The 14,253-nt window shown below is 39.8% G+C and overlaps 1 protein-coding gene and 1 long non-coding RNA gene across 4 annotated transcripts in view; both read left to right on the top strand.

Annotated features, from left to right (window-relative positions):
• The window catches only part of EDN3 (endothelin 3), a 39,117-nt gene extending 26,618 nt beyond the window's left edge, over nucleotides 1-12,499 (top strand). The window contains exons 3-5 of one of the 3 annotated variants that reach the window (XM_081196751.1): nucleotides 5,173-5,349; nucleotides 6,970-7,109; nucleotides 9,638-12,499. In XM_081196751.1, the coding sequence (XP_081052877.1) occupies nucleotides 5,173-5,349; nucleotides 6,970-7,096 (304 nt within the window). In that variant the 3' untranslated portion in view covers nucleotides 7,097-7,109; nucleotides 9,638-12,499. The remainder of the gene's footprint in view (nucleotides 1-5,172; nucleotides 5,350-6,969; nucleotides 7,110-9,637) is intronic. The other 2 variants (XM_081196752.1, XM_081196753.1) reach the window with 2 other exon arrangements.
• Nucleotides 5,988-6,805, top strand: LOC308588427. The gene is made up of 2 exons (XR_014008749.1): nucleotides 5,988-6,479; nucleotides 6,700-6,805. It is a non-coding gene; the product is annotated as an uncharacterized lncRNA (long non-coding RNA).
• Nucleotides 12,500-14,253: the final 1,754 nt, after the last annotated feature.

The raw sequence follows: 14,253 nt of genomic DNA, 5'->3' as shown, positions 1-14,253 counted from the left end.
AGACTGACCATTGGCCTGATAAACAGGCTCTTCTTATGTTCTTCTTGCCATTTATGTACCATATTTTCCTCCAAGGAGCTCAAGGCAGTGTACATGATTCTCCACTACCCATTTTATCTTCACAACAGCCCTGAAAGGTGGGTTAGGCTAAGAGGCAATGACTGGCTCAAGGTCACCCATTGAACTTCATGGTTGAATGGGGAATTCGAACCCTGGCCTCCCAAATCCTAGTCCAACACTCTGTCTAATGGTCCTTTTAAAGAGGATTGAATGGCTTCATGGAAATTAGTAGCCAAAATAATGAAAAACGGCATATTCAGGGGCAGTACACTCCTGATTTTCAGATGCAGTATGTAAACAATACAGAATGGCTGTTTCTATCAGGTCATGCCTGTGAATGACATAAATGGACATTCACAGGTGGCTGGCCAATATTAGAGCTAAAATGCTGGACTGGGTACCAGTTTGGTCTAAGGTGTCTTGAGGCATTTAATACTGGTGTACATTTATTCATGCTGCTGAATATTAAAATGCAGAAGAGTAAGTACTAACTCCCATATGCTGTGTTTATTGCTGCATAAAATGCTCTGCGTTATTTCACATTCTCTACCTCTATATTGATGTTTATTGATGCCCTTCTTCCCTTCCTTATTGTGGGAAGGTCTGTTTTGTTTTAAGAGGCAGAAATTAATTTCTCATGCCTTGTTTTTGACCCAGACACAGGAGAAGAGGGGGTTGGGAGAGAAGAACATTTTTCTTGTGTGCTTGTGTGTGTGTTAAAGAAACAGATGGAAAACAAGTGGCTTGGTGAGCGAGAAAATATTTTGTACTACCTTCCTTGGAGCTGAGATTTCTAGTGTAGCATTCAATTCAGTTCATCTGAATAAAGTTTGAATATTTTAGAATTTTGTATGGTTCCATATTAAACAACATTTATGCTGCATAAATTTAGAATTTTCCTCCTTTTTTCTGTGTGTATGTGTGTACAAAACCAGAGAAAATAAAACTTAATTTTGATCAGACTGCTCGCTGTACTATGTGGGGGGAAAACAGGAAATGAGACACACAGCCACCCAATGCCTTTGAGATGGGGAATTTTACTAGTCATACGCATTGGTGCGAAACCCTATTAATTTTTCCAAGATTAGTGTCAGTGTTCTGTGAATTCTTCCCCACTCCCATTTCCACTCTAATAAATTTTTCGGTAGTTTTGTTGACGCATTGCTTTTCATGGTCAGGCTGATATTTATGGGCACTTGGGGAGGAGCACATAAACCTAAAACATGTAATATAAAATTCACTGTGTTCCCTTGCCTGTGTTTGGCTTAAAAAAATAATTGTAATAAGTGAGAGTTGACTTTTTCAGTGTAGGCTGAAGCCCAAAAGGATTGCGCTGGAGTGCAATTACTTACCAATTTATTCACAGTTAGCCCATTTAAATTGCTTAATTTTCTCTATTGCTGCAATTTTTCCATGATTTTACACTCCTCTTCCTCTTTTCTCTTCTGCCTGTTTCACTTAATGCCTTCTTATCTACTTCCATTTCTTTTTGCAAATACATGGATTCTGTACCAATCTTTCAGGCCATTCCTAGGCCTTGATGCAACCTCCTACACTTTTAGCTGCCAAACTCCTTCTTCCTCTTTCTTTCCTTCCTAATTCCTCTTCTTCAGTCATAGGATTTCTGCAACTGCTATAGCCAATCAGCGTTGCCATTCTTTGTATTCTTGTGTACATATGTAAGCTTTCAGTGCTGTTTGGATTAACACTGAAGACTCATTTGGCAATTCCAGCAGAATGTAATCATTCTTGATGATTGAACTCTTCTTGGACTCTCAAGTGGAGGAAGGAAATGGTTGTGATGACATTGCTGGAACCAGTCTTGGGCATTACTGAATAGTTACATTTTCTCCCACCCTTCCTCCGAGCATCTTAGAGCTCCAATTTTATCATTGTTTTACTCCAATGAGCTACATGATTCAGTGGGGACTCATGACTCTTCACTGTCCCTTTTGGACATAATGCTAAATGAGTTTGGATTCTCCCTGAAGGAGTACTGTAGGTGTGTGGTTTGGCTTCTTGATCCAGCTCTGTCACTGAAGGTACAGGTGTCCTTAGTGAGTAGGGTGGAATCTTTTTGTTGTTGTGTAGTAGTTTAGTCATGTCCGACTCTTTGTGACCCCATGGACCAGAGCACGCCAGGCACTCCTGTCTTCCACTGCCTCCCGCAGTTTGGTCAGACTCATGTTGGTAGCTTTGAGAACACTATCCAACCATCTTGTCCTCTGTCGTCCCCTTCTCCTTGTGCCCTCCATCTTTCCCAGCATGAGGGTCTTTTCCAGGGAGTCTTCTCTTCTCATGAGGTGGTCAAAGTATTGGAGTCTCAGCTTCAGGATCTGTCCTTCCAGTGAGCAGGGTGGAATCTACACACATATAAAAACCATTCTGAAAATGCTTTTTTAAAAAAAAGCGTTTTAAAAAATACATTGAATTTTCCATTAGGCTCACCATTTAGTGTCACATTGTATATTTCACTTAAAACACACTTAAAATGTTTTATTTTGCAGCTGTATAGCAGCTCTATAGCTGAGTCCTAGGAGTGCCCTTTTTTCTTATTTCGGCAAGACAGTTGCGGTCATTTCTGGATCAGGGTAACTTGATCATAGTTGTTTGTGCACCAGTAACCTCATGTTTGGATTACTACAATGCTCTCTATGTGGGGTTTGGAGGCTGCAAGTGGTGCAGAACATGGCAGTTAGGTTGCTTGTGGGTGGGCATATAATCCCTGACTTTCAGAATTTGCACTGGTTGCCAATTTGCTAGCAGGTTGAGGGGATTCGTGCTAACATAGTCTTATAATTCCCCCTGTAAGTCAAGGCCAGGTTACTTGAGAAACCGCTTTATCTCTTATAAACCCAGTAAATTGCTGTGGTCTGTAGGAGAGTTTCTCCTGCAAATTCCAAAGATCTCAGAAGCCCGCTCTGCAGTAACTCAGAGTAGGACTTTTAGTGCTACTCTGAGTAGCATGAAGGTCCACTTGTCAGGGTTTTAGTCTTGTTTTAAATTTATTTGCTGTTACTGTGTTTTAACTTTTTAATTAATGTATGTTTAAATTGCCGAGAGACAGTGTTTTAGAAGGGAATTAATAAACTAATTGTGACAATAATAAGAAACAATAAACTATGGCTTAGAAGCATTACTATCTACACCAGAGCTTTCCAAATTTTTCATGTTGGTGAAACGCTTTTTAGACATGCATCATTTTGCGACACAGAAATTCAGTTTTACTTGCAAGCCGGAGGTTAAACTAACCCCTTTCCAGCTCTGGGAGGGGTGTGGGACGCATTCGCGTGAAAACACCAACACACTGCAGTCAACACACTAATGTGTTGCGACACACAGTTTGGAAAGCTCTGATCTGCACTGTTCGTCTCCCTCTCTGATACTTTTTGGCATTTACTTATTTAAGAGCATCAAAATCTCTTAAGTGGTTTACATACGTGATAAATTAAAATCACTGATAAAATCAGATGTTTAAAAACAGGTTGAACAACTCTGCCCCAAAAACATAAATAAAAGTAGCAGTGTTAACAAATATACATTATAAAATAATGTTACATATTAAAATACTGGTTAAATTTACATGTCTGGGTAGGCTTGCCTAGACAAAAAAGGTTTTACCAGGCACCGAAAACAGTGCAACAAGAAACCTATCTACACTGAAGCGCTGGTTCATTGTAAGTGTTTAACAAACATTATGTGGCTCTTGTAAAAGTGCCAGTTCTGAAGATCAAAGCATTGGAGTAGGCATATAATTGGTGAATGATGGTTTATTGTTGCAGAAACAAGCCTCATTGAGCCTTTGGTTTGCTCATTCCTCCCCTTATGAGGAGGATTTTGGAAACCTTCGCTTCTACTTTTCCTTAACCGCACTTTAGCGTTAAGCCCAAAGCCATGGTTTATTATCCTTGCTTATTTGCCTAAACCACATTTAAGGTTAACCATACTTTGAGTTCAGTTAATTGAAAACGGAAGTGAAAACTAACAAGTTTCTGTTTGCAGCCATATTGGAAGAAGTGCACAAGCCCAAAATTAGTGCATTTTAGCACTTAGCCATAGTTTAGCATTGTTTCCAAACCAGATTACTGGCTGTGTCTCTTAAGTGAACTAGTGCATGCAAATTGATTTGTGTGGTATAGCTGAAAGCTGCAGCTACTTTCGTTAAGTATGTATGTTGACATAAAATGTCTTGTAAGGCCATTTGGGGAGCTCTTACATGAATAGATAGATCCATGTGGACTTTATATGCAGCTTCTGGCTTTTTTTTCAGTTTTCCTTCTTCAATTCAGAACTCTTATTTCGTTGAGGCTGAAAGTGAGTTGTTGAAATATGGGAGGGGAGGAGGGGAAATCATCTGGTTTATTTCTTCAATTTTAATTAAAGTCATTTGGCTATCTTCCCCCTCTCTTCCATAATTCCACAGCATGTCCTTATTTTTCTCTTTTCTTTCCAGTCCAGTCGTCCCCACGCGATTCTTGCCAGGTCTGGAGTAGACTCCCTTTTTACACTCCAGGACGTATTCCAAAATTATTTCGCTAATTCATTTAATATCATCATATCTTTTGGATATAAATTTAGGAAGTTTGTCACTCCAGTGAGGATATTGAGGCTGCTTGTGTTGAGGTGTAAGTTGGGAAGCAATAATACAATACATACCATCCTCCTTCCTTCTCCTGGGATGCCCCTTCTCCTGCCCACCATGGCTGCTCTTTTTGTCTGAAGTGTGGGGTAAAAACACTTAAAACATGGGTAGGCAAACTAAGGCCCGGGAGCCAGATCCAGCCCAATCGCCTTCTAAATCCGGCCTGCGGACGGTCCGGGAATCAGCTTGTTTTTACATGAGGAGAATGTGTCCTTTTTAAAAAATGCATCTCTGGGTTATTTGTGGGGCCTGCCTGGTGTTTTTACATGAGTAGAATGTGTCCTTTTATTTAAAATGCATATCTGGGTTATTTGTGGGGCATAGGAATTCGTTCATCCCCCCAATATAGTCTGGCCCCCCACAAGGTCTGAGGGAAAGTGGACCGGCCCCCTGCTGAAAAAGTTTGCTGACCCCTGATAGCTTCCATACGATCTTGAAAATGCTAAAGCATTCTTACGTTTTTGTTGCAGGAGGATTGTTCCATATGGACTGGCAAATTACAGGGGAAGTTTCAGAGGCAAAAGATCTACAGAGCGGCATCGTAAGAGCTTGCATTCATCAAAACAGCCTCCATTGCGCTGCTCTTGTGCAGACAGATACGACAAGCAGTGTATGCACTTTTGCAGAAGGACCCAGAATGGCCAATGGTAAGATTGTTCATCTGTGACAGGGGTGAGAAGCCCTGTTTTTTTGAGGGACGCCATACTGATGGTAGGTGGGGACAGAGTTTATGGTGGATGGGGCTGTCCCCTCTCCTCTCTTGCACAGCCGCCTTTCCCTCATTTTCCCCTTCTTGCCACTCACATGAAATTAGCCCAAGGATAATGCATGTTGCACTCTCCTGTTTTATGGTATTTGTGTATCAAAAGGGAATTGAGAATAGCGTGGGTATAATTTTTCTCCCTCTCCCATAAAAGAGAAACCAAATAATGCAGTAGCAACAGGAAGTAACTTTTCAGGAAGTACTTAATTCAGTGTACAGTCGTACCTTGGTTCTCGAACAGAATGTGTTTGGGGAGTCCGTTCGAAACTCCCGGAACCGTTCAAAAACCAAGGCACAGCTTCTGATTGGCTTCAGAAACGTCCTGCAGCCAATCAGAAGCTGCACCAGACACTTGGCTTCTGAAAATCGTTCAAAAACTGGAACACTCACTTCCAGGTTTCGATCGCTTGAGAGCCAATTTGTTCGGGAGCCAAGGCGTTGGAGATTCAAGGTACAACTGTATAGAATTCCCTACCACAAATGTGATGATGGCCGTTAGCACTGTCCCCTTTCACATGCATCCACATGGTTCAGATGGGTAAGAAAGGCCCATGCTTTATGCCACTGTTAATTCATTTGAAATTGAGCTCAGCCAGCTCAGTTGTTTGGTGTATTCACATTCAGAAGTGTTACGGATATCTATAATCTTAACACCTTACATGTGAGCTGTTGAGAATCATCTGGCTGTGACACCATTGGAAACGGAATAGTGGACTAGATGGATCCTTGCTATGATCCTACAAGGAAACTCAGATGTTTGTAATATAGCACAAGCACCAGAGTTTGTCCTAGATGAGTTTAGTGAATGGAAGAAACATGGAGAGGAGCCCTTAATATTTATTTGGGATGTAGCGTTGTGGAAATAGTGTCAAAAAAAGTCGTGCTCACTTGTCCAGTTAACTTGTTAAGCAGTTCTTGCTTTATTCTAGCATTCCTTAAAGGCAGACGCTGGAAAAGCAATGGGTATGTTTTGAACTTGTTATTTGAAAGAGACAATCTTTGGATCGTACAGTGGTACCTCAGGTTACAGACACTTCAAGTTACAGACTCCGCTAACCCAGAAAAAGTACCTCGGGTTAAGAACTTTGCTTCAGGATGAGAACAGAAATTGCACGGCGGCAGCAGCGGGAGGCCCTATTAGCAAAAGTGGTACTTCAGGTTAAGAACAGTTTCAGGTTAAGAATGGACCTCTGGAACGAATTAAGTTCTTAACCCGAGGTACTGCTGTATTCAGTGCTAGTCCTACTAAGGGCAGACCCACTGAAATTAAGGAACATGTCTATTACTTTCAGTGGATCAACTCTTAGTAGGTCTAGCATTGGCTACAACCCTTTATTTTTTTATTAAAAAAGTTTTAGGATAATGGCCTCACAAGGTGGTTTTCAACAACAGATACAAATAATAGAATAAAATACAAAACGCAAATTAAAAACTGAAGGTAGATAAATATTTGGGATGAAGAGATTATGTGGTAATTTAAAAGCCCCAACTTTCTTTTCCATAGTAATAATGAGCAACTGAACAGCAGAGAAGAAACAGATCCCCATCAAGAAAAGGAGCATATATCTCACTCTGTAGCCCAGGAGAATTTTCAGCTTCTTCAAAGTGGAGAGGTGCAGTCTATGTTTTAATTATATTGTGCGCGTAAGTGGCTAAAACGTTTGGAGGGCAAGTTAATATTTTGATAATTGTCAAGTCTGTTAGTTTAAAGAAAAGGCCTAGAAGCAGGTAGCAGGTATGTTTCTACCTGATCATGTGCATATTTAAGGAACTTTTTAATCATCACTGTTCTTCCAGCCAAAAAATGAAATTGGTTTGCCTCAAGGCAGAAGTGTTGTATGCAAAATGTAAAGTGTTTTGTGTTGACTCAAATGTGCAACCAAACTCAACTCAATAGCTTTGTTTGGTGCAAACCAGAAAGCATAACCTAAAATAATTATTTGGTGATTTTAGAATTTTTAAATACTGTGTTATTAATAGAAACATATAGCACTTCAGAGTGTTCAAAGTGCTTCCTATACCTTATTTCAGTAAGCCTTACAAATGCCTCATAATAAGATGGATCAGTTTTATTACTCCTACAATTGAAGTTGGAGCGGGTACTAAGAAACAGGATCTTGCTCAAAGCCACCTACTGAGTTCATGGCAGAGATAACATTTCAGCCGTGGCAGGGGCTTCCCACTCCACATCTTGGTCTTTTTTTGATTCAATATGACCTAGGCTGAAAAATTAAGACTTGATGACAGCCAGCCAGTCACACTACCTCACGACCCAGCAGGGAACTGACACTGGGTTTCCGACGTGCACAGCTAACCTTCCAAACATTGCACTAGACCAGCATTTCCCAAGCTAGTGCTCACATCATCTGGAGGGCACCAACCTGGGGAAGATGCCCCCTCCACCACGCTAATTTCACTAATCTAGCTAGGTGGACCCAAGGGTAAGGGTAAAGGTACTCCTGACCATTAGGTCCAGTCGTGACCGACTCTGGGGTTGTGGCGCTCATCTCGCTTTATTGGCTGAGGGAGCCGGCGTACAGCTTCCAGGTCATGTGGCCAGCATGACTAAACCGCTTCTTCTTCTTTTTTTTATAAGATATTTATTAAGATTTTCAAAAAAATATATATTACAGAATAAAAAGAAAAAAGAAAAATACAAAATAAAAATAGTTGAAAAACAATTCAATCTTTCTATCACATATTTTTCATTTGCTTATTTCCCGGACCTCCTCACGCCTTCCTTTTCTGTATTCCAGTTCCAATTGTTAATTCAGCAAATCCCACCCCTCTTCATTCATCTTAATCTTCAATTTTTAAATATTATAACATTAATTTTTTTACCTATTAATAACCATTTTCTCATATTCCCTTATAGCATTACAGCAAAAGACCACTTAGTTTCTATCCAACATCATTCTAACATTCATTAATTTTACAGTGTTTCTGTAAATAATCTTTGAACTTTTTCCAATCTTCTTCCACCGACTCTTCTCCCTGGTCTCGGATTCTGCCAGTCATTTCTGCCAGTTCCAATGACTAAACCGCTTCTGGCGAACCAGAGCAGCGCACAGAAAAGCCGTTTATCTTCCTGCTGGAGCAGTACCTATTTATCTACTTGCACTTTGACGTGCTTTCGAACTGCTAGGTTGGCAGGAGCAGGGACCGAGCAACGGGAGCTCACCCCGTCGTGGGGATTCGAACCGCCGACCTTCTGATCGGCAAGTCCTAGGCTCTGTGGTTTAACCAACAGTGCCACCCGCGTACATTACACTAACCTCATGTCTGTGGGATTATTCCTGAATGAAGTAAGTAGAACTCCATCCAGCTGGAGACTGGGCCATATCCAAGCCCCTACCCTAAGGTCTAAGGAATATGCTGGCCCACCCAGATATGAAAGATGTGTGTGAAGATAGTGGCAGCAATTGCAGTAGGACTTGCTGGCAGCTCATTTTGAAGATGGCTTGCTGCAGCACCCTCCCTTCCCTGCTCAGAGCTGACCTACTTTAAAACTAGTTGTGGACTAAGGCACTATGATAACTAAAAGCAGTTCCTTCCATACTATGATGCTTACTCCGATTCCATTCTCTTTGCTAGAATGGCAGTTGATTTTTGTGGTAACATATGGCTAATAGTTCTCAGAAATTTAATTTTCTGCCTGTTGTCCAAACATTTCCTGGCGCTGCTTGCTACATTTCTGGGTATATATATTTATAAATGAAGAATTATTCCACAGCAAATGGCGCAAAAGTTGCATAAGCATTCTGTTCATAGTTTGTTCCTGAAAAGCCCATGTCATCAATCAAAACAGCAACAAATTGGTTTGTGTGGGGGAAATTGGAGCCAAGTCTTGTCTTGCAGTAACCACCAGAAATGAGCTGGATGGCTTGACAACACTTTGCTTTGCAGTATGTCCAGACACCTGGTAAATATATATTTTCCTTCAAGTCTTGTATGGAGCAGGGTTCTTGTGGGATCTGTAGCTGATCTGTGTAGACATCACATTGAGGAAAGCAGCTCTAACCACTCCACCACACAGGCTCTCAGTGCTTGTTTCATTTATTTATAAAATAACCCTTGCTTTTGGCCCTTAAAAATAATAATGGTTTCAGAATACAAAACAAAATTTCAACAGCATTTGGAAAAGCCTTTCATTGTGCATTTTTCTTCCACAGGTATGAAGTTGAGTACCTACCTACCTAAGATATGAAACTCACTGAAGATGAACAAATGTTCAAGACTCTCAAATGGATTATCTACCTGCAGGTGCTTCCTTTTCCTGAACTGATGCAATCTTGAAAGTGGACAATATACCTGCCTGGAGGAAGTGTTACTGAACTGCAATGCTCTGGCTAATGTCTTGCTTGAGTCTTATACACCCCACATGATGGTGACATCCATGATGGCATCCATCAATTTTGGAAGGCAACATTTTCACTGTTTACAGTCCCAAGAACAGCCCCCACTGGCTAAAAAAGAAAAAAAAATAAAGATTCAAGAGTGAAAAACTTTCCTACTCTGTCAAGATGCGGGACAGGAAAAAAGAATGTTTCACTTGTTTGCTTGTCATATGTATGAATGTCCAGCTTTTCGCATGCAGTTGTCATGGGACAAGTTGGGACATTGGAACAGTACCTGTATTAGATATTCTGGTCACTTTTTTTTTTTATAAAAGGCACCCCTTTTTCCATAATGTTGTTCAAACCTGTCTTCCTATTGTAATCTCAGTGGTGAAGAAATGTAAATGACAATATCTATGCAGATTGAATATGAATGGCTAATATTAATATAATTATAACATATAGCAAGCTAACAGTATACTGGGAGTATTTCATAGGCTATTGGATTTAGGCACCAATTATTCCTGCACTGAAATGGAATTTTACAACAGATCTACTGGATAGATGTTGAGAGAGAAGAACACTAGTTTATCTGTCCTATTCACTCTGCTATCCCGGGGTGAAGAAATTCTGAAACATTAAAAATGCATTTGAAGGACATTCAAAGCCATATATTAGCCCTTAATTCAAATTGCTAGAAGGACTGGCTGGGAAAATACAGTGATGGGAACTGTTAATTGCAATTATGAAAGTTCATTTTTGAGGAACAGACAAAGCAGAAGAATTGGATCTATTTCTACACAATCAATGGATGGCCTTTTTGAATTAGTTGGGTGCATGTTAAGAAGACTGCGGAAGAACATTCACCCAGTGTTTGCTAATCAGAAAGAGGAAAAAGACATTCATTACTGATAGTTGAGAATCTTTCAAAGGATACTTTCATAAGAATGGATTTTTCTTTAAAAGTCTATTATTTTACAAGAACATAGTTCTGGAGACCACAGTTAAGACTGTAGGCTGAACTGATGAACTTTTGGGTTTATTCAGAAAACGTGCAAATCCCCAAACCAGCTATATAAAATTTGCAAAATAAATAACGGACATTGTTTTCAGCAAGAAAGGAAGAGATCTTTTGTCTATATTATATATATATAGTATATATATATGAATATATTACATAAATAAATTATTCTACTTATAAAAGTAAAACACCTCTCTCCATTATCACATATATACTAGTTTTCTATTTTCCTGGCCCAATTTGGTGTATTTTGTTGAGATGTAGTCTATTTATTGTACTGGCAAATAGCTTTTCTTACTGTGTGTGTTTCTTTTAGTTAACTCAGTGGAGAAATCAATCTTGTTTCAAAGAACTAACCTTTTATTATGAGGTAGATTGGTATCTGAGGTATATGTGGTATATTTTAATAACCACAGATTTCTTTTAGAAAGTCACAATGTGTGTGTGCAATGTGAGCATATGAAACTGTTTGTAAATCAGGCCCATGTCGTACAGAATAACGCCCAAAACCAGCTGCAGCTTTGCCCGCTTCCAATTGTAAGCAAAAGAAAAATGATGCTCTTCATGTACTTCATGCATATGTTATTCTATCGCTATTTTCTACAGACTCGGAAAATGCAGAAAGGTACACAAATCTTTCATCTGGCAAACCCTCAGCCCCACCCCAGTCAGTGACTTCATAGCGTTTGAGTTCATGCAGTCTCTATCCAGAAAGTCCTTCATCCTAGACAGTAACCTTATAATGGAATATAACGGTCCACAAGGTGTGTCAGTGTGGATCTAACAGTTCTGGACCTCAGACTATCATCTAGAGTCATGGTAGTCAACTCAGTGTCCTCCAATATTTTAGACTACAACTCCCATGAGCATTGTCCAGCATGGCTCATGGTCAGTGATGATGGGAGTTGTAGTAGCTCCTGAGAATAAGTTGATCATCTTTGACCTAAATGCTAGGCACTGGATATGTCGCTTGTGTGCTTACCTCTTTCAAAAAATCCAGCTGTCTTCTGGAATAGACACATAGGAAGTTTGACACTGTTGTAAGGATACTTAGGCAGCTGAGTATTTTCTATCACAACAATTAAATCTTTTGACCATATGTAAAATGTGCCAAAAAAAATGGCCAACATTATGGCCCCAAATTTCCCCAGTATGTGGCCTTCAACATATAAAGAAATCTGTGTCATCAGGTAATGGAATTAAATACATGTCAATGGTTTAATCAGAATACCAGTTTCCCCAAGGTTCCTTACAGTCCCAAATGGTTTGATAGGTGTTCCTATAGACAATGGAAATCCATTTTCTGTAATCTAGGCATTAATTAGTGTAGCAAAAGATCTAATTGAGCAAATATGGTGTCTCCAAGCCAGGTAATTAGTTATACTTGCATCACATAAGAACGGAGACTCAAATTTAGTTGCGATTAATTTATTCTGTTAAGTTTGATGAGGATCAGTAATGAGATTAAATTGGCTCTTTATTGAGCCTAGGTAAATACAGGTCAAAACTTGCTTCAACTCCTATGGAATCTGTTTTCAATTTTAATTTATGGATTGTAGCAAATTTCTGCGGTTTGTTTAGTTTGGCCTTGTCAGATTGCTACCCACCTCTACTTGAGTAACTTCACAACAACATATTGCAAAATAAAAGGTTTGTGAATACCCAGATGATATTAATCTCAATATTTTAGGCTACAAGTTCTTTGCATCACACTTGATTAAGCCTAAATTACCAGCAGCCACGGCAACTTTCAGCTTTGGGTACGGATTCTGCTGTTGAGTGCCAAGCACTTTTGAAGATGCTGTTATGTGGTGGTGCTGCTTCCGGGAACCTTGGCCCAATCATGGTTCTGGTACATAAAGTCTTATTATCAGTCACATAATTAAAGCCAAAACTGCAAACATTAAAAAAAAAAAGTTGCAAAACTTCTCTAGCGACTGTTGGGAATAAAGTATGCTTTTAAAAAATAAAGTGTTATTAGCTTCTCCATAAAACGTCTAAAGTAAGCAAAAAGTTAAAATAGCCTTGTTGGTGATGTCACAGATGCTAGCCAATAGGCCCTTTTTAAAGTCAGCTTTCCTTCAGTTCAAACTGATCTAAGTCCGCCCCCTCCCCCATTTCCAGAATTCATCCCAGTACATTTTTTGAAGGGTAGTGACAGAGCTTTCCAATTATTTCCATCCTTCTTAAAACGTTAGGCTGAGTCATAAAGAGAAATTGTAGAACTTACTGTTGAACAAATATATGCCTAGTTTTGATTTAGCCAAAAGGAATGCCAGTTTGTTAACCCTGGCTCCTGTTAAATGAGATAAATATGAAGCTGAGTAGATTTAGTCTGCATCTGAATGAGTAGCTTAGCAAGAAATTTCAAGGGATGCCATGTCTGTAGACAAACGCCAATGGTAAAAACCCACAAAGTGATTGAAACATGATTTGCTTCTGGGTTAGTGATGCTTCTGCCTGTGCAGTTTATCAGCCAAGTTTCTGAAGGATGCAACACTTGCCGCATTACAGTGCCATAATTCATTTTGTCTTGGATATGAATGGATCAAAGGCATCTGAAACAGTTCAAAGCACAGTGATTGGCTGCAGCTTTGCGATTGCCTTCCAACTATTTATTTGATGCAGGGAAACTAAACTAATAAAGACTCTTCCGTACCAGTAACATATTTGATTCCTTCGCAGGCTAGCCACAAACAGGCTGAAGGAAGTTCTTTTGGTTCTTCAACCGCATGATGCAGGCCTAGCGGTGCTCATTTCAATTTGGATTTGTAGCTCTGTTGAGGGATGAACTATAGTTCCCAGGAGTCATTGTGGGGTGGGTAGGTGCTTTAAAAGGCACAATGGCCAGTATCTCACTGTAAGTGGCTGGAGGACTATTTCTTCTTTTTGCCCCAAGTGGGGAGGGGGCATATTAGTCCAAATCTCACCGGAAAGTGATCCGTCTATGACACAGAAACATAGAAAGCTGCCTTATACTGCATCTGACCATTACTCCATCCAACTCTGTATTGTGTACATATCAACTGACACTGGCTTTCCAGGAGTTCAGATGGGACATTCCCAGCCCAATCTGAAGATACCAAGGGTTGAACATAGGGCCTTCTTAATGCAAAGCAGATGCTCACCCCTCCTGGCCATTGGATTACTCCTAGTTTGTCCTGTAGTAAAAACCAGACCAAGGACATAACTGACTATGTGTGGACCTACGATCAATGTATTGAGGCAGCCCAGTGGTTGACGTATTGCCCATGCATCTCTGAGCTGGACCTGAATTTTTTTTTAAAGATTTTTTTTTATTGTTAAAATAGTTCATCATTAATACACATATATTACAGATATACAAGCATACAAACATACATTTCATACAATCCTTAAATGTATTCAAACATACTTACACTCAATCCCACAAATAATTCCTTTTCCCATC

Source organism: Podarcis bocagei, assembly GCF_964188305.1.
Source record: "Podarcis bocagei genome assembly, chromosome: 5".
In the NCBI taxonomy this organism is placed as follows: domain Eukaryota; kingdom Metazoa; phylum Chordata; class Lepidosauria; order Squamata; family Lacertidae; genus Podarcis; species Podarcis bocagei.
Note: the sequence above shows the minus strand (reverse complement) of the source record. Positions and strands in the feature narration are given on the sequence as shown.